The sequence below is a fragment of the Centrocercus urophasianus genome, unplaced genomic scaffold, assembly GCF_019232065.1.
Source record: "Centrocercus urophasianus isolate 14NV4802_14NV808 unplaced genomic scaffold, USGS_Curo_1.0 seq_23, whole genome shotgun sequence".
NCBI classification, from domain to species: Eukaryota; Metazoa; Chordata; class Aves; order Galliformes; family Phasianidae; genus Centrocercus; species Centrocercus urophasianus.
The window spans coordinates 10,607,069-10,633,199 of NW_024884789.1; the positions used below are offsets into that span (position 1 = coordinate 10,607,069).

At 34.9% G+C, this 26,131-nt stretch overlaps 1 protein-coding gene and 1 long non-coding RNA gene across 5 annotated transcripts in view; one reads left to right on the forward strand and one right to left on the reverse strand.

Annotated features, from left to right (window-relative positions):
• DMXL2 (Dmx like 2) overlaps positions 1-26,131 on the forward strand; it is a 51,156-nt gene that overhangs the window by 5,300 nt on the left and 19,725 nt on the right. For 2 of the 3 annotated variants that reach the window (XM_042824064.1, XM_042824065.1), the window contains exons 2-23: positions 2,126-2,251; positions 3,869-3,940; positions 4,580-4,658; positions 5,290-5,443; positions 6,141-6,207; positions 8,012-8,190; positions 8,966-9,149; positions 10,121-10,295; positions 11,166-11,402; positions 12,561-12,838; positions 13,019-13,715; positions 14,897-15,018; positions 16,048-16,137; positions 18,012-18,129; positions 18,809-18,928; positions 19,320-19,547; positions 20,310-21,989; positions 22,304-22,414; positions 23,101-23,270; positions 24,399-24,496; positions 24,650-24,815; positions 25,751-26,015. In XM_042824064.1, the coding sequence (XP_042679998.1) occupies positions 2,126-2,251; positions 3,869-3,940; positions 4,580-4,658; positions 5,290-5,443; positions 6,141-6,207; positions 8,012-8,190; positions 8,966-9,149; positions 10,121-10,295; positions 11,166-11,402; positions 12,561-12,838; positions 13,019-13,715; positions 14,897-15,018; positions 16,048-16,137; positions 18,012-18,129; positions 18,809-18,928; positions 19,320-19,547; positions 20,310-21,989; positions 22,304-22,414; positions 23,101-23,270; positions 24,399-24,496; positions 24,650-24,815; positions 25,751-26,015 (5,416 nt within the window). Of the gene's footprint in view, positions 1-2,125; positions 2,252-3,868; positions 3,941-4,579; positions 4,659-5,289; positions 5,444-6,140; positions 6,208-8,011; positions 8,191-8,965; positions 9,150-10,120; positions 10,296-11,165; positions 11,403-12,560; positions 12,839-13,018; positions 13,716-14,896; positions 15,019-16,047; positions 16,138-18,011; positions 18,130-18,808; positions 18,929-19,319; positions 19,548-20,309; positions 21,990-22,303; positions 22,415-23,100; positions 23,271-24,398; positions 24,497-24,649; positions 24,816-25,750; positions 26,016-26,131 lie in introns of those variants that run through there. The other variant, XM_042824067.1, reaches the window with a different exon arrangement.
• LOC122163134 lies at positions 34-23,988 on the reverse strand. Of its 2 annotated transcripts, XR_006169827.1 has the most exons (10): positions 23,827-23,988; positions 21,833-21,958; positions 19,365-19,508; positions 17,403-17,556; positions 10,184-10,286; positions 8,993-9,111; positions 6,111-6,199; positions 5,284-5,373; positions 3,235-3,303; positions 34-412 (listed from the first exon to the last, which is right to left on the reverse strand). It is a non-coding gene; the product is annotated as an uncharacterized LOC122163134 (long non-coding RNA). The 2 variants fall into 2 exon arrangements; XR_006169828.1 differs by lacking the exon at positions 5,284-5,373.

The window sequence follows — 26,131 nt, forward strand, 5'->3', positions numbered from 1 at the left end:
ACGTCCTGTGGAGTGTTAAATTGTAGATGTTTCAAAAAAAAAAAAAAAAAAAAAGAGGGACCTGGAATTATCATTTCATTAATAGTTTCTTTCCAAGGACATGCATAACCACTTACTTTAAATATTGTGGTAGCAGAAAGGTCATTTATAGAAACAATGATTTTCTGGACTTCAGAAAAACTAATAGTAAAATATTTTATCACAGTTCCACTTCTCAAGTTGTGACATTTTTCTTTGTATATTTGCCAGTTCTCAAGCTGGGAGACATAATAATTCTGAGATGAAATCCCACAATCCTTTCCCTTAGAAACAACCATCCAGAGTTCCACAAGTCTGAAGAGCCACGTGTTGAGATTCTTTAGCAGGCCCAACTGTTTGACAGCTGGAGGAGCAAATTTTTTCAGAGCTCTCACTGAAAAAAAAAAAGTAAAAACTAAATCTTTTTCATACTGCAAGCAACACAAGGTTTGAGGGAATGTTAGCACAAGAAAAAGTTTAAAGGTCTGTAAATCAGATAGAAATTAACATGAGCTAGATTAAAAATTTCTACAGTCTGAGTACCTGCTTTTTCTATTTATGTTGCTGTTCCCTTCCTGTCTTTGCAGTGACTGTGACTGTGCTTTCATTAAATTCAGCCTTTTTTCTTCATATCTTCACTGTTCCTTCCCAGGAAGATCAGAAGTAAATATGAGACTGAGATCTTGCAGACTTGTCTAGTTCCAGTGGCTTTCCTACACCATTACCACACAGTGACCAGCAACAGGCATTAATCTTGGACACCTATAGAAATACTCACCTAGATAGCCTTTAAAATGACTGACCTCAAAAGTGAGGGTAGGACTCAGTAATCTAGAAATTACAGTGAGAAAAGCAAGAGGCAAGTTAAACTGACAAAGTGATTTTATGGCATCTGGCACTGACTGCTGAGAGGAGGCACGTTCCTGCTTAATTCAACTGCTGTAAAATGTGTTCTGCTGTATTAAAATTGGTGGAAAACTTCCTTTAAGGAAAGAAGCCTCCTACTATGACTTTTATTTACTTCAAAACAGCTTGTTAGTAGATTTATGAAAGAAAGGGATTTCTGTGCTTGAATGTGGGACCTCGGTACAACAGATCATCTGCGATTATGGGGCTTAGAGTATTCTAGTGCACAGGAGCAGGTGAAAGGTTGGCAGACATACGTGTTTATTCTGCCAAAAACAAGTGCTGCAAGCTATCACTGTACTATAAATTATTCTTGCATTGTTTATATTGCAGTTTGTCTATGAGATACTATGGGATACAGTGTTTATCTATGAGATACAACTTACCCAGGACAAATCTTTGCTTTGCAGTATCGTAACAAGCATTATTTTAAAACCCAGAGGAGTGCAGAAATGGGATCCTTGTGGAAAAGCGACATTTGATTTTCTTTTTAAAGGGGGTGGAATGGTGACAGCAGGATGAACTTCTACTTAAATTCAATATGATTTTTTTTAAGTGAGAGAACACACAGACTTGAAGTTTTAGAGTAAGTTTTCTTACTGCTTCTTTTTACCAGGACTTAAAGATTTAAACCTGGGAAAATTCAAGGTGCACTTTCCTATTTCATTTTGAAATCAGCTCTGTCTCATTGCTTCTGCCTCTGGAACTTTTTTCCTCCATTTCCCAAAATGCTGGAGAGAAGATTAAAAATATATCTATCCAACAAATGCAAAAGCATAGAACTCTAAAGCAAAAGACAGTACTACTGTATTGCACACTTTGTGCGTAGAGCAGTCAAACCCCAATACATTCACATCTGCTAGTAGAAGGACGTAACCATCCCAGCTGTAAATTCTTCAGATATTGGCATTGGCTGCTCAAATTCCTTTTCCCTCCTGATAATCGTTCCTAGTCTGAAAGGCAGAGTAACTCCTAGGAGTTGATTTGTACTTCTTGGTTGTCCTGCTCTTGCTACCAAGTTGATGAGGAATGAACTCTCTACATAGCAACATAAGATCCATTACTTGTTTAAACTGAGATTTTTACGTTTTTCAAAACATAATTCTAATAATGATTTAGTTGACTTTTTTAATGATTTAGTTGCTTGCGCGTTTGTTTCTTAATACATTTTAATTTGTATTCCTTTTAAAAATCATTTCAGGCATATGGTTCTGGTTGTGACATTGTTATTCTGGCAAATGACTTTGAATGTGTACAAATTATTCCTGGTGCTAAACATGGAAACATTCAGGTCAGTTGTGTGGAGTGCTCCCAGCGACAAGGCAGGGTAAGGATTGGGTTTTTTATTTTTCGTTTTTATATAGGCCTAAAGAAAAAGGATACTGAAACAATTCAACACAAAACATTAACGTGATTACTGAGTTAATTAAATGACAAAGATTTTTACTGATCTGTGGTTTTCAGCGCCATTCAGAGGATTGCTTTAGTACAGCCCATTTTTGAAAATTTTAGGTTGTGGTGCAGGGAGAAGGCAGGAGTTACATTTTAACAATGGATTTTATGCCTTTCCAACATATGCAGTAACAAACCTCTCAAAATGTGGAAAGATATATTAGTTGCAGTATGGCAATGGTATAAAATTTCCTGCTTTTGTGATTCAGTAATTTTCTGCTTGCATATGGTAAAACATGGCAGGGATAAATAATTTATGTAAACATAAATAAATTAAAGGTTCTTTGTTTTTTCAGAAAAGCTCAGGCACGTTTACAGTGTTTCAAAGTGCTGCAATATGAGCTGTCATAACTGTGTGGCCCTTGACTGGCTATGTGGCTTTATTTTAAATCCCCACTTAATGCTGAACAGACAGTCTAGATTGCCATGAAAAAAAAAAAAACCAAAACCTTTCTATGAAGTATTGCGGAGCACTGAGCACAAATTTTGCTTATCAGTTCTGTTTGCCTACCACTGTTACCAATTGAGGCAAATTTTAGCTGTAGAGGCCCCCGCACTTCAGCCATGGAGGCCCAGTGGGAAGAGAGATTCCATCTCGCACAGGTGGCTTCTGCAAGACCACTGTGAACCTCTGCAGGGTTCTGCATTCAGGACTCTGAACTCAAAGTCCATTCTTTTTTGGTTTGGTGTTTATTTTAATTTTCTTCCCACCATGTGAAGAGGAAGTAAGATTTCATAATGTGGTGAAACTCTTATTTCACTTCTGTGTCGAAGAGAATAGGAGGAACTTTAAACAGTTGTTTTAAAAATCTTTTATACAAGAAAACAGTTAAATGATAAAATGTTAAAAGTACTTACAAGCATTTGAGTATTGGGAATATTACTAGATAAATTCCTGATAAAGGCCATCTTGTACATGGAGGGTTTCTGTAAAACAAGTAGATGAAGGAAATTGAGTGGTACAAGAACTTCAGTTTTTCCATTACTATTTATCTTCCCTGACAATGTAATTTAACTATTCAAAATGGAATCCAATTTCTTCCCCTTTTCTAGTAATTATTATTTAGTGGTACAAAATGGAACATGGGGTCACACTGAGACCCAGACACTAATAATTAATTCATTAGTTAGTTGTAAAGTAGGGAAAACGAGCAGAAGTAGTAAGATACCAGCTTTCCCTTACACATTAACAATAGCTGCCTTAGAAGTATGTATTAGATCTGATTGACAGTGTTCATCCCACTGAATGAAATATCTTCCATACTTACAGTTAAAATCTTAAAGATGGGCTAGTTCAAAGGTATGCATTTCTGATCTTCCTATAGAAAGTATTTGTATAATACTCTGAATAACATTTGTTTTCATTTTACTTGCTGAATATCTGTACATTGCAGTAGTACTGTGGAAATTCTTTAGATTCTTTCAAAGATTTTGGAGCAGTTAGGCTTCTCTCCTAACCTTATATCTTGAATCTTTGGGGTTTTTTTTCCAGATTGCAGCATCATATGGAAATGCTGTTTGCATTTTTGAACCACTTGGTGTAAATTCTCATAAAAGAAACAGTGTAAGTATATATTTTATGATTGTAATTCATTTTAGGTTCTGAAGGAAAAGTATGTCTGTCGGTTATTAAATTGGCACCCAAAAGACTACTGGATACACATTTCACAGCATCCATAGTAATGGATAATAATAATAAAAGATAAAATAATAATGGATGAGAAGGATCTTCCACTGTACAAACAGAGCTGGGGATTGCAATGTTCTCAAGTTCACAGCAAGATTTGATGCAAGAGTGACATAGCAGTCAGCTCATATTTCTTTAAATTGACATGCCAGGTCTGTAATACAGAAATAGGACTTGGACTTGTGTATCCACGCTAGTTTAAACAGCACAGTCATGGCCAAAATGTCGTGTTGATTGTGTTCACAAGTGGGTTTTGCGATCTGTTGCATTTGTGCTGCCATTCCTTATGTTGTTACAAATGTGTGATGCAACCAGCTTATAGCAATCTACAGATTCATTTGTATCTGATGCGACTCTGATGTGTTTAATTTTTATTAAACAATTGAAATTATTCAAGCTAGACTACAGAGTCTGCCACTGGGTCCTGACTTCGTTTGTAACAACTTAGTGAGAAATAAATACAAACGCCATTGCCGCTGATGTTACAATTAATTTTTACTCTTCTTTAAACTGCAGCAGCTGAAGTGTCAGTGGCTTAAAACGGGGCAGTTTTTTCTCAGTTCTATGACTTACAACTTAGCCTGGGATCCTCAAGGTAATGTGAAATTTGTGATGCATTTGTTTGATGTTTATAGTTAGAAAACTTGAACATAAATTATTTTTATTGAAATGAAGTGGGAGCATGAATACAGACATTTTAGATGATCCATTCTTGGCAGCGTAGCATCGGATAAAATGCATTTGTGAAGATGCTATGCCAAGTATTTTGAGTGCTTTATGTAAGATTTTAGTTTGGGAATCACGGTGTTAAGTTGATAACTGCCTTAAATTACTACCAATAATCATTTAAATATATTGCTGACTTATAATAAAACTCTACCAAGAGAGAGATATTGATAAGATATCTAACAGTGTGCATTATCTGAGACATTAATGGCTGTTCAGCATCTTCAGAGGTCATTATTAAAAACTATCTGTCATTCAAAGTGATCTTAAAAACATCAAAACCCTAAAAATTTTTCTTGAAAGGCATTATAAATTCAAAATGTTTTGATAAAAACAGATGTATAGTATGATTGAATACTCTTTCATATTTAAAATGGACTTTATAAAGTTGAATGTTCAACCTGTTTTTAATTATTTTCATCGAAATATGATGACAGACATTAAACATCATTATGCATGTATCAGTTTGGTTTCACGTCTTCAACATTACTCACATTCAGGTAACAGGCTGCTGACAGCAACTGACTATTTGCAACTGTGGGCTCCACCATCTAGTGACATTCTAGAGGAAGATGAAGATGATCCTGATAATCAGATAAAAGATGATAAAGTTCTCCCAGTTCTGAATGACTGGAAATGTGTCTGGCAGTGCAAGTGAGTGAGACAGTTCTCATTTTAAGACAGATTGCGATGCCAACTCATATATCAACCCTATCTTCTCTCCAAAAGTGTATTTTAAAATATCTTTTAAATAAGCTTAAACTATCATAAAATTCAAACAATGGAAGTTACTCCAAAAAAAAAAACAACTCATTTTTTCAGGTGACCTTCAGTCACCCAGTAACATATCAAAGGCTTAACTACAGCCCTGGCAATATGTATAAATTGTCCCTGTCTTCTCATCCTTTGAAAGTAGTGCTGAGATATTGGATGTGACAGAGGAGCAGCAGCAAGCAGACATACAATGCTGATCAAGATGAGAGCTGTTTGATGCCTTCCTATCATTTGTCTTGGCCTCTGGGAGTGGAAAAGCAAGTGGAACAAACTTCACTTCCATGATCTCATTAGATCTAGCCTAGGCTTACCATATTTAAAACTACTGATTTTTTAATGTGCTGTTTTTCTCTAAAGAAAACTATATGAAAATACTAAATACTATGTTTTTCTTGTAGCAAACACTTCTTACGCTTCTGCCATATCTAAAGTATGCTTAAAACAACAACTATAAAATACAAATATAGTTTAATTACATAATGACATTAACATTGAATTAACTAAATATACTTGGAGTAATACTGTACAATAAATAGACTTTACTTACATTTTAAAACTTTACTCTTGTGTTCTTTAGGACTGCAGTATCAGTACATTTGATGGCCTGGTCTCCTGATGGTGAATACTTTGCAACAGCTGGGAAGGTAAGAATAACAAAAACAACAACAAACAAGATAAGCTCTTCAGTTGTGTTCCTTTTTTTGACAGAAGAAAATAAGTAATATAGAATGGTCCTACAGCCATGCATTCTACTGTAGTCTGAGCTAAGTAATCATCTTCTGTATAATGCTCTATTTTCACGTAATTCCATGAATTTCAACAAGAAATTTGATTTAGTTGTTTACTGTTACTGAATACTTCAGAATTGTCCTGAAAATACAGTGACAGTAATACAGACTCAGTTATATTTTAGATAAAGTATACTTAGATGAACTTTCAGATATGCGTAAACAATTTTTTCATCCTCTATTTGAAATAATTAAGATAAATTTTAGATCGTGAAAAACACATGCATTTAAGCAAGTGTAACGTGCATATCAGTGTACAAACAGAAAGATTTTCTGTTTACAGTGAAGTCTGGTTTTGCTGTCAGTTCTTAACTTCTAATTCCATTTGTCATATTTTTTGTCAAATTGCTATTCAAACTAAGTTTTCAACTAATAATTCTCTTTAATGTTACCCTCTCATTTGAGTTCTGAGAGTCTGGATAGTTGGGCATTTATTGCTTGTGCTAATGTTGGTCAAATGATATAGGAATTTTAGAAACCTTTATCTTCTTAGACTTATTAAAGAGGACAAGGAATCACAAGCTGTCATTATTTTATGACTAAAGATCTAATAACGACACCTCAAAAATATTACATTTAAAGTCATTGTAGTTAGAAAAATACCAAAACTTTTGCTTTGTTCCATGCTTCTGTTTTCCATGAATTTAGTTTCATAGTTAAGAATTTGGCTAAGCGTGTGAGGCAGATGGTTCCAGTAGTTATTTCCTGTTTGTAGGACAGATCCATCTTAGTTCCTTCACAATTTCATCATAATTTTTAACAGTGCTGTCTCTCAACCTTTCTTCTTGCAGAGTGTGGTCAGATACTGCCTTTTACATGTTTGACAGGAAATAAATAAGAGCTCCCAGAGATTTGTAATTTATTTGTTTATTGTGCATCTACACTCCTTTTCCAGTGCTGAAATCCATGGATATATTGCACAAATATATACAGTGTATTGTGGTCATCCTACTAATGTTGCCTTAGTTCACATCAGTGCAGTCACACTCCAGTCCCACTTAACAGCATTTGGAGTATTGCTGTGTCAGCAATTCACTTCTGTTTCACTTAACCAGATCAGTAGTACCCAGCCATTCAAATAGGAAAGGTAGCACATGTTCTGCTGGTGGAGGGAAGGGTTGTACTATGCAGCCACTCGTCATTCATGGGCCTATTGGCAGCAGATACAGTGCTTCCCACAAAAATCAGGCTTCCTGTGCATGGGAACCCCCAGGGACTTAAAGCACAAATTTTCCTAAGGGAGAAATTGACTGGTAATAAGTTTAATATTGAGCTAGGAGTGGCAGCCTGTTTCTGGCTTTCATTTTTGCAGAGGAATGGATGTGGGATTGAAGCACACATATATAATATGCAGAAAATGCAAAGAGAACCAAGAGGAATGTAGGGGGACAAACGGACTGCAAGAAAAATTACTTCTGGGAGTAGTGTGTTCCTAGCAGAATATTTATTCAGTCCTGAAACTCATTTCAGGATTACTATCAGTGAAATTTCTGGTCCCAGGAATGGGCTGTCTGCAAAACTGCAAATAGTTCCGGGGCATAGATTGAGTATTCATGAAAGGTACTGAACAGCAGTCTTGCATACCATTTTAGTATTTTCTTTTTCTGACTTTTTTCACTTGTAGCTAGCTAATCCCATGTTATTTTGCTGCTTTACCTAGGATGATTGCCTCTTAAAGGTTTGGTATCCTATAACTGGTTGGAAGTCATCTCTTCTGCCCCAAGAGAATGAAGAGAAGAAGAAATGCTCAGGGGTTGTCAACTTCTCATTTGCCTATTTAGCTCATCCTCGAGCAGTGACAGGATTTTCATGGCGTAATATTAGCAAGTACATGCCCAGGTTTGAAAGATTTAATTTTTAAGACAAGCAACAAACCAGCAAGCAAATATTTGACCAAACTGTTACGGTTTTTTGTATTGTTTTGTTTTTTAACACACAGCTTAAAGTTTGGCCATGAGAACATGGTTCAATTTCACTGCTTATGCTTTGAAGAAATTGAACATATCCAGCATATACGAAGACATCCGTTCCTTATTACAACAATTATAGTCATGTTAATAGGAGAGATTCATTCTAAAATATGGTCTGAGCTTCTCAAGTTCTGCCAGACATTGTGACACTGGAAATAAAACTTTAACAGTTAGCACTAAGATTTTTTCTGAACCTTGTTGTATATGCTGCTGTTTAATTCATTGTTTGATTCACTTTTCAGGATTTAGTAACAATGTATGTATTCTTCACATTATCCAGCAAAAAAATATAACTTCGACAGTTCCATAACTGCAGTTTTATAATAACTGTTGCATTTATCAAATAATAACCACCCCATGTTCACATGCACTTTTGCTAATAATTTATGAGTTTATCTGTCAGCATGTTGAAAATCCCTACTGTTATAAAACCTTTAGTTTTATATATAAATATATATATATATAAATACATATATATATATTTATATATTTGTAATATATAAACCCTGTAGTTTAGAGGGAGAGGTAGGAATTTGGAGGAAGTAGCAATGACTGCTAAATATTTGTGTTTCTTCTGATTTTTGTTGTGTCTTTAATCACAATTTCTCTATGTTGAGTAATATTTTTGATATGCTTCTCTTTAGGGGTTTAGTCTGCAATGTGTTACTCACATCATGTCTTGATGGCATCTGTCGACTGTGGGCAGAGACACTGTTACCAGAAGATACTCTTCTGGGTGAGCAGATATGTGAAACTAGCACTTCCAGCATTAGCAGCACCATTTCTCAATCTGGAAAGCACAAAGACAGAATACAGCATGCACTAGAGGTACAATACTTGTCAATTTTGTATTTCAGAATTGTTAAAACTTGTAAACATTTATTAGAAAATTTAAACTATGCAGAACTCTAAGACTGTGTATTATTTAATTCTTGCAAGTGTAGCAGAATAGTCTGCATTATTTATAGATGTATATTATTAATCACTGAAGAAATAAGGTTCTGTTCTGCACCTAAACTACATGTTCTTAAATTTCAGTCTACTTTTTCCATAGCTAACTAAAAGTGTTGAGGAGAGAGCATGACTAATATGGAATAGTAAGAAGGTTTCATTTTGACTGCGTCTGAAAGTCTGTAGATAAAAAAGAAAAGTAGAAGCAGTAAATACACTTTACTTTAGGCATCTGAGTGGATAATTGCATTTCCAGAATTATAAAAATGTGAGGCTCTAAGTTTCAGTAGCAATCACATGCAGTATATTATGTTTACAGGAAAAGAAAACCTGTCAGTGTGAAAACAAAACCAAACAAAAACACCACTCATTTGTAGAATATAACAATCAGGTGAAGTTCTTACTTCTTACATATCATGACTGACAATACCCAGAGAGGGTGGAACCAACTATGTTTCAGGCTATTGAATAAGCTGCAGTCTCCATGTATTCTCACTAATTTTTAGTTGCATAAAAGTAATTCATTATAAAATTGCTTTATAACTGTTTCTGCTTTTAGACTGTAATAATCTTTTTCATGATTGTTACACAAAATAGTTGGATTTTTTTTGTCTTTGAAGCAGATAATGTAAGGACCTTTCTGGAGACTGCTAAAAGAACTCCGTCTTCAGTCAGAACTGATACACATGAGCTTGATTAATCTCCTTTGAGATGAACTTCAAGTAATCTTTTTGAAATTAGTCTTCACTTCTTAGGGAGAAGGAAATTTTAAAGCTTTACGTTTTACATAAATATTTATATGTTAATCTTTTTATTGTTTCTTAAATTGTTTTTTCTAACTGTACCAGACAATTCACCACTTGAAAAATATGAGAAAAGGACAAAGGAGGTCTTCCGTTCTTGTTACCCACACAGATGTGTTGCCAGATCAGCAGGGTACTCATGAAGTTCAGCGTCACATTTCACATCACGCAAATGCACTCGGTCACTTCCACATAGCAGCAAGCATCAACCCTAATACAGGTAAAATGCAACCATTTATCAAATTGTTAATAATAGATTTGAACAAAATGGAAAAAATAAACAGAGGGGTCTGAGGTCCGTGTTCTTTGTTATACGTCTTTGAATACAAGGTATTCATTCATAGGGAGAATATTATTTCATAACTTTTTTTTTTTGCATAGAATTATGTAAACAAATTGGTCTGAATATTTTTATTACTTATTAGTTTTTTCCTAAAAAAATCAGACGGACAGAATGGTTGTGGTTGAAAGAGACCTCTGGAGATAATCTTGTCCAATGCCTCTGCTTAAACAGGGTCATCTACAGCCAGTTGCCCAAAACTTTCAGCATTCTTAAAATCCAAATTAAATTTATTTTTGCATATCAGAAGTAAAAGAAATTTCACAATCTAAATTTCAAGCCTGCTTCATGCTTGATTGTTGGATTTAGGAAGGCAACAGTATATGAATGAAGTATTTTAACTACAGAATATACAGAATGAAGAAAAGTTGTACAATATTTTTTTTATGGATAAAACCACTTTGTTTTTTGTAGAAGAAAAAGATTAAAGATACTACATTACCTAAAGTCCGTAGGTGAAGTGACAACACTGCAACTTATGAAACAATTGAGCAATTAGAGCTAGTAAATACCATTTACTATTCTCATCACAATTTGTTAGTTCATTAATGTTAAACTGTATTTTTATTGTTTTTAATTCATATGTAGGAACTTGACCTGAATCTTACTTTTCCTAAACTTAGAGGCAAAATTATGTTCTACCAAGAATGAATTAAATGTTCAATCAAGAAATCTGTTTATAATATAAGTATATATACATTTATATAGATTTAAGATACAGCTTTTTGATTTATTTACAACAATCCACAGATATTCCATCTGTTTTGGCTGGAACAGCTTTTAATACAGATGAAGGCAATGGAGGTTTCGTCGTTCACTGGTTGAATAATAAGGAATTTAATTTTACATCATCTATTGAAGTATTTATGCAGCATCTAAGAAAACTTTCTGAGCAACAACTAGAAGAAGATTTTGATAATGTTGAGGTTGAAGAGCAAGAAGAAATAGAAGGAAAAGAGAGAGGTTTGCGCATGAAATTAGATCACGGTTAGTAGCCTTGAGATCTATAGCACAAGAATAATTTTGAAACACATTTATTTAGTGCAGTAATTGATGCAAATATTTAGCACGAGAATCAGAAGTTATATTTTGTTATTAACCTAATATAAATAGATAGAGCTACAATTTTGCCTCCTCAAATAATCAGGTGGCATGAAAAACTTAATGATATATCCCCTATTGGAAGACAATAATGATTTATTCAGTGAAAAAAAAAGGTTGCTTTGTTTTTCATATCTGTTTTGGAAATGCTTTATAGTTAGGAAATAAAGACTAAGACTTGCTCTTGATTTACCATACAATCTGATTGTCAGTAATGAATAATGATTTGATGGCAAGCTTTAAGGAGGGTTGGACATTGTTCCACTTGAATGAAACTGCACTCTATCCAGTGTAAGCTTTGCATCTTACACCTTACAGCATCCAGTGATCCCAATTGTAGCTGTTCACATAGGAACAGAGGGACATATTGTGAAATAAATTTTTGAAAACATGTCCTGCTGGAAAGACTTCACATTGCTGAGAGAATGTCACTTTTCCAGGGAATGTATTCCTTCAATTTTATTAAAGATTACAAACCCCATTTAATTTAAAATTCCAAAAATTTATTTTCCCTTGTTTCCTCACAGTTAAGAATAATGAATTATCAAACTAATAATGTACTCATAAAAACTTTTCTGCCTAAACAAGTAAGAGTTAATACTGAGGGTATAAACTAATAATGAAATACTGTCATTTATAATTCTTGGGTTCTTAAAATCTAGGTTAGTGCAATTTATTTTGTCATAATTCTGACTGCACATGCTACTTCATCAATGATCATATACCACATAGTTCATGATAACATTTTAAACAGAAATAAATATACTAAACCAGCATTAATACTAAATATCTGTTTTTATGTAATTGAACAGAATAATCGTAGTCAGGATAAGATTCTAAGTATCTCAATTTTGATGACTGTGTTCATTATTACTAATTAGGAGCAATAAATGGAGAGTTCTACAGACAGATATTTCTACCCTCAGTTTGCATGAATATTCTTATGAGGTAGTGCTGTCAACAGATTTTAAAATGTTTTCTTGTTTGGAATAGAAACAATGGTAGGAAAATATTTGAAATGGATAAAACACATTTCTGTTGCAGACTTGTCTATAGATAGAGAATCAGAGACAGGGACTGGTACAGGCTCTTCAGAACATGAAGATGGAGAACGAGAGGGAAGCCCCAAAACATCTCTAGGAGGAAGCCTGCGGATGCCTCTTCCAACAGTTTTGTTAGATCGGAAAATTGAGTTGCTGCTGACTGAATGGAACAGAAATCCAGATATGCTTTTTACCATTCATCCTGTCGATGGTACCTTTCTGCTATGGCACGTGAAGTATTTAGATGAATACACGCCAGGCATCTTTCGCCAAGTTCAGGTGTTGTATATTTGAAATTGGTTTATTACTTATGATCCTAATGAAGTCATTATGTTCCTGCTATTTAAATCTGGTCATCAGAATGAACTTACTTATAAGCATTTCCTGTGACATCTAACATGTATTTGGACTTGCACTGTGTTGTTATATTCTAATTTTTTTTTTTTTTTTCCCTTCCAGGTTTCATTTTCTTCTAGGATTCCTGTTGCATTTCCATCAGGAGATGCTAGTTCCCTTAGCAAAAATATTATGATGTATGCTTGCCCTGTCTTATTAAAAGATACCAGTAATGCTGTACATCAGAAGACAATGGACTTTTCAGATAAAACTCTAGAGAATAGAGGACCAGGCTTTACCCAGAGCAGTACAAACGTGAATATAATTTCTCCCATAGTAATGATGATTTCCAAGCATATAGATGGCTCTCTAAATCAGTGGGCAGTTACTTTTGCTGATAAATCAGCTTTCACTACTGTGCTAACTGTATCACATAAATTTAGGTACTGTGGGCACCGTTTTCATCTTAATGATCTAGCTTGCCATTCTGTTTTACCATTACTGTTAACATCTTCTCATCATAATGCTCTATTAACTCCGGAATCAGACAGTTGTCACGGCTCTGACAGAATAAGCAGAGTAATGGATCCTAGTAAACATCTGAAAGGTTCTTCTCGGCAACAGCTTAAAAATGCAGCAACTCGTACATTTCATGACCCAAATGCAATCTACAGCGAGCTGATTCTGTGGCGCGTAGACCCAATAGGACCTTTGTCATACACTGGAGGAGTGTCTGAGTTGGCCCGAATTAACTCTCTTCATACTTCTGCTTTCTCCAATGTAGCCTGGCTTCCCACACTCATTCCCAGCTATTGCCTTGGTAAGTACTCTTAGCATGATGCCATGTAAAATTAACACCAGTAGCCTTAGAATTTATTTTAAAAAATAAGTTACTGTTATATTTGGAATTTTGTACTTCTCAGCTGTTTCCTTGTATTGTGCCATGGGCATTCTTACTCCATTTGAGGCTAAGCTACTTCAAAATAGCGTAGTTTGTGTGGGCTAAGAGTTTGTACTTACTATGGATCAGCTGACAGGCAGCAATTTCTTTGTTAGACTTAATAATAACTCTCATAACAGGACAAGGTGATCCCACTGCTCAGTATGTTAGGCAACCTTAAATCAACTACACTTACTTTACAAAACTGCAAACGCTATTTTTTCAGAGGTCAGGATGTACAACATCAGATGCAATGCCCTGGGGGAAGTTTTTGTATAAAATTTTGATGCTCTCTGTTACATTTAAGAAAATTGTTGCTAGAAATGTTAATCTACTCTGTCACTTAGATACTTATTTTTAATTATAAAGATGCTGTTGTAATAGTGGTTGTCTTTGTGAACAGTACTAAAAAATGTAAACTGTGAATGTAACATTATTCAAGTTTAAACTAATAACGCTAGGATACTTTATTACAGTAAGGCTAGACTGACTTTGGCAATTCTTAAATGGGTATCAAAGGCACTGAACAACCTCAAAAATACTAAGTATGCTTAATAAATGCATAACTTTTCTTTGATTTAAAAAAAAAAAACAACCTTTAATCACACAGTACAGTTTTTTGCTGTCTCAGTCTGCAAAGCTGCTATTCTGAACAGTTTACCTTAGACTACTTTAAACATCTCCAATAACCTAGGGAAGGTAGAGTTCCAAGCACCTCCTCAGAGGTTCTCTTTGACAGCGAAGAAAACATAATCATTTTAAGGAATGGCAATATTCTGTTAGGCAAACTATGAATTATATTTATATACAAAAGTGAATCTCACTTAAATATTTCAACTTTTATGAGAAATCTTGGTTAAATAAATGAGCAGAAACTTACCCTGAAGACTTAATATTGGTGTTTTAATCCACATAATTTCTTGGGTTTGTTTCACTTCAATATTTTATAACAGTTACTGTTAAAAACATTCAGATATTGTGAAGTGGAATATAAATGACTACCTGAGACTATTTGATGCCCTTTTTTTTCTTTAACTCTACAATTTCTTTTTTTCTACTAGGTACGTACTGCAACTCTGCTAGCGCTTGTTTTGTTGCATCTGATGGCAAAAACCTGAGGCTCTACCAAGCTGTTGTAGATGCAAGAAAGCTTCTGGATGAGCTGTCTGACCCAGAATCATCTGTAAGTTTTATGTAGTGATGGCTTGAAATGTTAAAAATAGAAGTAGTTAAGGTAACATTTTTTTCCCCTCCAGTGGTTTGTCTTCATTTATTTGTGCGCATCAAGTTTCGTGTTGTTGCACATATAAGGCCTTAATTTTTAGTTTGTGTAATTACATATGTTTTGTAAATGTCTATAAACATTAGCAGACAGCAATTCTATGCATTACTACTAAAAATGGTTAACAGGGAAATTTTAGCAAGAGAGGGAAAAAAAAATGGGATTTCTTTCTTTGTCTTCTCAGAAGAGGGGATTCAGGAGCAGCTAGGCAGGTAAAGGGGGAAGAGCAAGACTTACAGGCACACACTTAATGTTGATATAGGAGGGAATCAGGGCAAGTTATTGTTAATAATTAATAACTCATATTTTTTGTTCTTTTATCTTTCTTTCCTATGACTTCAAGCAAAGTAAAAACTGCCCTTCTAATTGTTACTGAATAAACAAGCACATTTTTCCTGTTTCCATTTTTCTGTTATTTTATAAGCTATCCTGTAAAAATATCAGATGTCAGTATTCTGATCAGTCTGACCAACCTGTTGGAGGAATAATGAATGTGAATGCTCCAGCAATGACCTAGAGTACATTCAGTTTATATATAGCCTGAATTGATTGAATTTTTTCTTTTAAATTTCAGTGCTGTGACAAAACCTGAAGCTTTAAACAAAAGTGAAATGGTATATTTGAGTTCTCTGTGGTACAGATACTGAGTTATGTTATTATGAAAGGATAAATCTTAAAATAAACAACATTTTCTTTCCATATAAATTGGTATGTTATCCCCGTGAACAGTTTCAGACTCAAAGTGCAAATGTTCTGATAAGCACATTATTCATAACTGCCAAAATGAAAACAGGAAGAAGCCTAAGAAGCCTATTAACTATTCACTGCAACAACAACAAAAAAAACAACGATCATTTTATTGTAAATGGTTGCAATTTTCTTTGTCTGAAGGGAAAATCTACTAACTCATCTCATATTGCTTTGTTTCAGAAACTGATTGGGGAAGTGTTTAACATTGTGAGCCAACAATCTACTGCTCGACCTGGATGCATTATTGAACTTGATGCAATAACTAACAAAGTAAATAATTAATCAATTCCGTAAGATATCACATAAAGGTGTTTGATGGCTTTGTACGCTAATTAAGCTAACATATTGAAAAGACACAAAAGAAATGACATTTCTCTATGGTGATAATTGTAGTGATGAATTTCCATGAATGTTGAGATACCTTTCAGGACCTTTCAGAACACTTTCAGGAGACAACTTTTAGCTGCTTGGATTTCAAAGTCCATTGCCATAGAGTGTAACGATATTTTCTAGGCACGAATCTTGTTTAAAATAAAGTTGACCGAAGACTGGTTTATCCCCATCATGATTTAAAGGAAAAAAATAAGAGTCACTGTCAGAAACTCAGCATAACATAGGGACAAATAACAACAACGAAAGATAAAAAATAGAGCTTAAGTCTTTTAAAATGTAGGAATCATATATGACATAGTTGGTACTCACAGAAGTTACTGTGCTGGTTTATTTAGGTAGTAGCCTTTTTAGGTAGTGACTTTTTTTTTATTTTTATTTTTTATCATGTTTTACTTAGAGATATAGGTATATTTGACAAATCTAAATAAGCATTTATCTGTTCTTCAATATTTCTTTCTCTATTCTTCTATGTCTTTTAACTATTAATCATATGGGACCTTTAATTCAGGTGTACAAAATATTTTTTCTAATATTTTTGTCGTTTTTTTATGAAATGATATGTGGAATACAGAAAAGGACTGTGAACCATCTTTATGATATTAGAAACAGTTTTTCTCAAGACTTCTGTTGAAAGACAATATCAAGACATCCTGGTTACCTTTAATGTTTTCTATTTCTCTTAGCTGCTTAGCTTCTAACCTCCCTTGTCACCTGAGCAGTATAAAGCTTAACTAGCATTCTTGGGTCTTATCAATACCTACAGAAATAGTAAATAGGATAATTAAGTTTTCATTTGTCACTTTCCTAGTTTTTAAAAAATGAACGTAGACATCAGTACATCTATTCAAGAGAAAGGTGAGGCTGGAACTAGGAAGAACTTCAGAATTGAAAAGGCAGCAACAAGCTCTGGAGAGAGAGGTCCTCTTCTATGAAAAGACATTGAATCCAGGTTTCTTAGAGAGCATCCTGATCACAATGGTGACTGTAGACTTTCCCATAACACAAATGTTGTGTAACCTCTCACTACCTCCTTTGTTCCTAGCCACCGCTGTAATGGCATCTGATGAAGCTCTAAGAAAAACACCTTTTATATTGAGTGACTTAGCTCTTGCTAATTTCATCTAGTAGGATTTTAAGAATACCTGTATGGAGGAAGATGCCATTCCATAGTTCTCTGGAAAAAGAAGATATTCAGGAATGTGAAAATTTTGCCATTGTTGTCTGGCAGACACATTTTCTTTGTCTGCAGGAAATGTTTTCAGTCCCAGCAGCCTCCCTTGTAGAGGGGTAGAGGTACTGCAAAGAAATATCTTACTGTCAGGAACAACAGCTATTGAGATATGAGAGGAGGAGTATCTGAGGTTCCTTCCCTTTTTTAGCAGATTTCTTAATTCATTGCAGTCATCTTCCCACTGAAGAGGAGTAGTAGAAGTCTCAGATATTTTACTACGGTCATTTATTCATCATCTAAAGAAATAAAAATCATCTTTAAATAGTTGCAGCAAAAATATTATTACAGAATTAGTCTAGCATGCTAGATCTCAGTAAAATTGTTTGAATATACAAACAATAGGTTCTAGAACATGCTAGTTTCAATGTACAGATGAAAATGTTTTTCTAATAGAAAATGATTTTCATCATTATAAAGTGATCCCTCCTTATCAATACTCAGATTATACAAAATAAGTATTTTAGTACAAAATGTTGTTAAACATTAATTCTGAAAGCATTACTACTGCTCAATATTTCAGTGTGGCTCAAATACTCAATTGCTTCATGTCTTTCAAGAAGACTTCATTTTGGGATACAAGCCACAAAAGGAAGATGTGGAAGAGAAGGAAACAGAGATATTTTTCCAGCCATCACAAGGTATAGCATAAAAATAAGTACTACGAAGTAGGTACCAAAAATGCTCATGAACAGTATTAAAATTTAGCAGGCATATCCTAGATTCAATTTAAGAATCTGTTGAATTCAGTGAAATGTGTGAACTGATGCTGCTTATATAAATCACTGCCTACATGGTAACAGTATTAAGTAAATTTATTCTATTTGCTTAGAGTAAAATGTTTTAACTTGTATGACAAGGTCCATTTTTCAAAATGCTGTATCTTTTAAAATCCATACGAAGTAGAACAGAAGTCTATTTCCTGAATTAACATGTAGTTACAAGTGATAAGATGAACATACCTATCTTCATAGTTAATCCTATAGAAAGTAACTGGGAATTTAGTAGTAGATTTAAAAGAAAAAAAGGTAGAATGCAGGCTTGTAGGGAAGAGAGCTTTTACAATATAGCAGAGTAGTTCAAACTGACTGAGAAGGCAAATGCATTTAATTAATCAAAAATATTCAGGCTGGCTGCAAGTTAGTCTCTCCATTTTACTAATTCTTCTATAAATCTGAGCAAACAAAATATTGATTTAAATGTTGTTACTAGTATTGAGCATTTTATAATCAATTTCAAGGAAGAATTTTTTTTTTTGTATCAGTGTTCTTTTATCCATTGTAAACTTCATGACAGTTCATCAATGTTTTTAAATTACAGGATATCGTCCACCGCCTTTTTCAGAGAAGTTCTACTTGGTAGTAATTGAAAAAGACAGCACTGGCTGTTCTGTTCTTCAGATGTGGCATCTTCATCTCAAATCTGTGCAAGCTTGTTTAGGTGAGTATTTTCTTATAGGTGAATGTTTTGAATATCATGACGTGTCATGAATTTGAAGCTTGTCATTTTAGAAGCAGTAGGAGTAAGATTCCATGCAAACACTGGTTGTGTTCTGTACTACTGACAATATAAAAATATGTTGAAATAATAAGTAACGTATCATTGAATTCTTTATTTTAAATTGTCAGTATTTCAGAATGTTATGGATGTCTTATAATGAGCATAAAATTATTTGCAATAAAACTAAAGCAGCCAACATATAGAATTATTTTCTGCATAACTGAAGCACAACTAAGAAAAACGTGTGATTGTAACATATTCATGCTTTGTTCTAACATATAAACAGGTTTTTTTTAACTGTTTTCAATGACTTTTTTTTTTTCCAATATAGCAAAACCAACTGAAACTGCTTTATCAGAGAACAAGCTTAGCATACCTGAGCAGAAGACTGTAGATTCTTCTCCAGATTTATCACCTGGCGTGAGTCCCATTCCACGATCTTCATCAATTGCTAATCTTCAGACTGCTAGTAAACTCATTCTGAGCTCCAGACTTGTGTACAGCCAACCACTGGATCTTCCTGTTGGTGTAGAAGTAATAAGAGCAACTCCTTCAGCAGGTAAATTTAACATTTTTTTTCTATCTAATTGATCTACTGTCTACCACCTGGTTTATAGGATAGTAACCCTAACCCTATCACTCTCTTAATTGAATGATAAAGGAAATGTAGAACTAAAAAGACTTTCTCACCTCTATGTCCATATCTCTCAAATCCAAAATGTCTTGTTTCTCATCATCTCTTTTTTAAATGTATCAAGTCCCCCAAATCAAAGCTACTTGTAAAACTTATTGTTCAAATGCTTGGAGATTTAACTCCTAGACTTAGTTTATTAATGAACAATTCATATCCACTTTGTCCCCTGTCAGCATTGATCTGATGAGTATTTTTTGGGGTTTTTTTAGTAAACTTTGTGTACTTACCTCCTTTATTTGTCTCTCTCTTCTTCTTTTCAAGATACTTTTAAGTACTATTGTGCTCCCCATAGGTTTCATTTCTGAATGCTACACAAGCCTAATCTTAATGTCCTTCAACTCATCTTATTAAAGCTTTGTATTCCCCTCATTATTCTAGCAATCATTTTCTTAATTAGTTGAGTTAAATTTTATCATCTTTGAGTAGTGCTGCAACTGGCAGATGACAAGTAATGCCCAGGCTACTAACACTGTCACTGATCTTAAAACATTTGTTTTTATCTAACTCCAAATTAGAAAAATACAACCAGATCAAAAAGTGCTTTGTTAGTAGTGACAGCATTGTGGCTATCTTTTATAGTCATTTGACTTTTGTTACTATTAGCAATTATGTCTGTTCTAATTTCAGGTCACTTGAGCTCTTCTTCAATATACCCAGTCTGCCTTGCACCTTATTTGATAGTAACATCATGTTCAGACAACAGAGTGCGTTTCTGGAGGTGTACTGTAGAGATAGATCTAAACAGCAAAAATGAAGAAAGGGAAACATATCTTTGGAGAAAATGGCCTTTAATGAATGATGAAGGAGAAGATAACAGCAGTACTGTCACCATAGTAGGAAGGCCAGTTGCTGTTAGTTGTTCTTACACAGGACGTCTTGCAGTAGCTTACAAACAGCCTGTACAGCATAATGGTTATGTTTCAAAAGAATTTTCCATGCATGTTTGTATACTTGAGTGCGAGTCTACAGGAGGATCGGAATGGGTTTTGGAACAGACAATTCATCTAGATGACTTAGTTAAAGTTGGAAGTGTGCTTGATTCAAGGGTCAGTGTAGATAGCAATTTGTTTGTTTACAGTAAATCAGACACATGTCTGAATAAAGACAAATACCTAGTGCCCAATATCAAGCATTTGGTGCATTTGGATTGGGTATCGAAAGAAGATGGTTCACATATACTGACAGTTGGAGTTGGTGCCAATATTTTCATGTATGGGAGACTTTCAGGAATTGTAACAGATCAAGCAAGCAGCAAAGAAGGTGTAGCTGTTATTACTTTACCGCTAGGTGGTAGCATAAAACAAGGTATAAAGTCAAAGTGGGTTTTGCTTAGATCAATTGATTTGGTATCATCTGTAGATGGCACTCCTTCACTGCCTGTTTCTCTCTCCTGGGTGAGAGATGGTATACTGGTGGTGGGCATGGACTGTGAAATGCACGTTTACGCACAGTGGAAACACACTGTCAAGTTTGGTGATGGTGAAAGTGATGTTTTTACTTCTGAAGATTTGGCAACTCAAGATCCACTCAAAACAAGCTTGATATCAAAGAAGACTAGTATAATTGATGGGGCAGGTATTGTGGATGATGTTTTCGGCACTCCAACTGTAATTCAAGACGGAGGCCTTTTTGAAGCTGCTCATGTACTTTCACCTACTCTCCCTCAGTATCATCCAACTCAGCTATTGGAACTTATGGATCTGGGTAAAGTTCGCCGAGCCAAAGCCATTCTATCACATTTAGTTAAATGTATTGCAGGAGAAGTTGCAGTAGTAAAAGACACAGAAGCTGGAGAAGGCAGTGGTCCTAAACGCCATCTTTCTCGCACCATTAGTGTAAGTGGCAGTACTGCAAAGGATACCATCACAGCTGGAAAAGATGGCACTCGAGACTACACAGAGATAGACTCTATTCCTCCACTGCCACTTTACGCGCTTCTTGCTGCAGATCAAGATGCAACTTATGTTTCTGAAGAAACTTCTAAAATACCCCAGGGCTCTGAAGAAGACGCTAAAAAAAAAACAGAGGACCAGTACTCAGATCTGTTTCAGATTCAGCCTGTTACAACTGATGACTTCATTGATTTTGAGCCTGAAAAGAGGGAGAGTAAATCTAAAGTTATTAATCTCTCACAGTATGGTCCAACTTACTTTGGCCGAGAACACGCCAGCGTCCTTTCAAGCCACCTGATGCACTCAAGTCTGCCAGGCCTCACTCGTCTAGAGCAGATGTTCCTTGTAGCTTTGGCAGACACTGTGGCCACAACAAGCACCGAACTAGATGAGAACAGAGATAAGAATTACTCAGGTTAGTAACTGGCATATTATTGAATATTCACGGTCTTCCCAGCTAAGGGAATTTTAGTCTTTGAGTATTTGGGGATTACAAAGCTGAAATCTAGTATCAGTTATTCAGATTTGATATGGAATTTGATATTTGATAAGGAATACTTAAATACAAATCTTTATATTTCATGCACAATACTTTGTCTCATACAGCAAATTTAGAAAGATATATTCGTTAGATACTGCATAGAGTAAGTCATATGCATTCCTTTAAATCATATACATGCCCTGTGTAGACACTGCCATATTCAAAAGTCAGTGTTTTATATTTTACAGGAAGAGATACCTTGGATGAATGTGGCTTACGATATTTGTTGGCTATGCGCTTGCACACCTGCCTTCTGACATCACTCCCACCACTATATCGAGTTCAGCTACTTCACCAAGGTAAGTTTTAGAATGTGGTATTACTTTCATTTGATCCAGCTGAGCTGACAGGTTAACAGCTATTCTTTGAAGCCCCTTTATTTGCGAAGTGCGTGTTCCCCTGCATGCACTGCATGTAGAGAAAATACAGAGCTCTAGAATAGAAGCCAGATTCTGTGCCATTCCATTTGAGCACGAACAATTTTTCCAAACAGATGACGTACTGATTGATTATATGTTGCTTTGTTTATGTTGGAGGAATGAAAGTACTGCTTTATGGAAGCATGGTTTTTATCTCCCCTACAAGATAATTTTATCATTTTCATCACAGGTGATTTTTTTTCCTTTGCTCAATCTGAGTAAGTGAAATACACAACAGGAAAGAAAAGCAGTTACCACCTCAACAGTGTACAGAAAGTTTTCCGGCCCAGAATAAGTCTGCCTCTGAGATAATGTTTTCCTGCTGTTTTACACCATACAAAACTGTAGTATGTATATGATTGGGGTGCTGGAAAAGAATAGAAGCATTGAAGAGAGGACATATACTGGGAGATGTTTTGACTTCACCTTGAACAGCTCTACTTCCTGTCAACAAACATCCCTCTCTACCAACACTCTTTGCAGAGGTTCCATTTTGCATCTCTGATGTATTCCATTTGTTTATTAATGAATATTAATCTTCTGAATCTTATTATGTTACTGTTTAGGCCTATCTACCTGTCATTTTGCATGGGCTTTTCATTCTGAGGCTGAGGAGGAGCTGATCAACATGATCCCTGCTATCCAGAAGGGAGACCCACAGTGGTCTGAATTAAGAGCTATGGGTATAGGTTGGTGGGTCAGGAATATCAACACGCTCCGAAGATGCATTGAGAAGGTATTCTAATTGCTTATAAATTATAATTATATGCTGTTAGATATGCCTTAACAAAAAAGGTAACTTGTGCAGACTCTCTTGTACTCCAGACCAGCTGGAAGGCTAACTAGTTTTTTCTTACATAGCCCGCTTCCAAATAGCAGTACTGTCAGACCTTGTTGGCAGTTCTGGCTTATAAATCAGCAGTATCATGCAATATGTTTGAGCTAGGAAAAAGCCATTTTTGAAGCATTTAATCTTTTCCCCTATATTTTATAGTATGTTTAACATGGCATTACTCTATTTTGTGAAGAGTCATTTCTTTTTAGATATGTGGCAGCACATATCAATAGATTAAACAAGGAATTACATTTTGAGTTCAGATGTGGGTCTTATTTATTTAAGAAATAACTATTTCTAACACAAAGTAGCGTCAGATCTCATTTTCATGCAGTTTGTATGGGAGCTCTAATAGTAGATAACATGCAGTATGTGCTTCAATATTATTTTATAATGTTTCCCGTAGGTACCAATGAGATTTAAATTCTTACTTTAATAAAAATTTCAGCTTTCTTACCAAGTTTGATGGATTTGATTTATTACTGCTCCTTGCTTTGAATTACAACAAATAATGTAGCCTTTCAGATGTTTGTGGAACAGAAATATCCGATAGTTTACTGAATTTCTAAGTCATGTGATGTAAAACTAAATTAGTCATCCAAATCTGATGCGATTCCATCTCTTGAGTCCTACACAGAAAAACACCCAGAATGGTCACTAAGGAAATATTTGTATTAGCTTGCAAATTTGGAAATAATTGGTCACAAGAAGAACTTCACCCAATACTATGAGCTACTGTAACTTTTGAGAAAAACATTTTTATTTGCACAGCTGTAACATCCTGCTGAGGAAGGGCATTAATATGTGCAGTAGTGCTGTTTTTTCTGAACCACAGGAACATTAACAGTGTAATGAGCTGCTGTCCCCTGTCAATAAATTAATTCTTGCAAGTCATTCAGAAAGAAATTACTGTTGCTTTCTATAAATAATGCAGTCACTCAGAGCATCCTCCCAGCAGAGAACATATGTTCTTAAGCTAAAAGCACGCTTTATATTTTCACTAGTAATAGTAGGTTTTGCTTACTACAGGTTGCAAAAGCTTCATTCCAGAGGAACAATGATGCCTTAGATGCTGCACTTTTTTACCTTGCTATGAAGAAAAAGGCAGTGGTGTGGGGTCTATTTAGGTGAGTTCTGACTATAAGTTTGATTAAATTATATTTGAACCAGGAATGCAAAACAGAACTCATTCAGGATTAGAGTTTAATTGGTGCTGTTCAAGTGACTGTATCCTAAGGCTATGTAATAAAAACTTGTGTACCTTGCATTTCTTTATGCAGGTCTCAGCATGATGAAAAGATGACTGCTTTCTTCAGCCACAACTTCAGTGAAGACAGATGGCGAAAAGCTGCTTTAAAAAATGCTTTTGCTCTGTTGGGAAAACAGCGCTTTGAACAATCAGCTGCATTCTTCTTGCTGGCAGGTTCACTGAAAGATGCAATAGAGGTATTAATTTTTGAGAAATTAAATTTTAGTTTCTAGTCTAAACTATGGAACTGCACCCTTAAAAGCTGATCAGCTGATCTTTTTGTAAAGTGTGGAAGCAGAAAGGGTATGTCTACACATGGAACCCTGTAGACATGGCATTTACCTCCACATTACTGTGAAAAAAAAACTTGGAATCTGATCTGAAGACCAGAATGAATGTTCAGATACATGAGTCCTCGGTGGAAGGACTCTTGAGAAAGCAATCATGACCCTGCCGATGAAGCTTTGTTTTGCTTGTTGTAGCACTCTGTTCAGCTTCTAGCTACTCTGCAGTCCCTACTGTTAGAACATCAAGTAAAACACAAAGAATCAAAACAAACAAACAAAGATCTTCTGAAGGATCCTTTTTTAGTGGAGTTGTGGTGTGGAACTGCCAAAAGGAAGGTGAAAGTTCTCAGCAAGTTCATAATTTAAGCAGTATATCTTAGGAGAGAAGGGAATTAGATAACTTTTACTTATCTTGCCTGTTTTATGCAGTGTGTCTTTACCTGAGAATGTAAAGGCTCAAAAACATTATTCTGCAGATGAGTCAGTGGAAGAAAATCTTACCAGTTATGTACAAATGTTAAAGTTGGAAGCTAGGTTTATTCCACTAGCTAAAACATCCTTATATTTCTATCTGATATATTGTTTTTTGACATGATGTACTGAGGCATACTATAATCGCTACAATAGAAGTACACCTCTTTCCAAACATGGAAGAAAACATGGCACTTATAAATATCTCAACATACTTTTGATTCAAAGATTAACATATACTTTAAAGATCAGATATCATAAGGAAAAAAATGTATTGTGTAAAAAATTATTGTGTAAACATGTTGCTGTTCACTGTCATTTAAAAAAAAAAACTTTCCCTCAAAAGAGACCTTTTCCCCCACTTATTATCACAGGTGTGCCTGGAGAAAATGGAAGACATCCAATTGGCTATGGTTATTGCTCGCTTATATGAATCAGAGTTTGAAACCTCTGTCACATACACCTCCATTCTTTATGAAAAGATTTTGGGTTGCCACAAGGATGGTACTGGGTTCAGCTGTACTAAATTGCATTCTGATCCCTTTCTGAGAAGTATTGCTTACTGGATAATGAAAGATTACACTAGAGCACTGGACACTTTATTGGAGCAAACACCAAAAGATGATGATGAAAACCCAGGTAAGGAAAAAAAAGACTGTCTACTGGATCAAACTCTCTATGACATAGTAGAGAAGGGGTAAAGTTTTCTGTTTATGTATGCAGTCCCTTCTCTTGAGATGTTATGATGCTGAAAT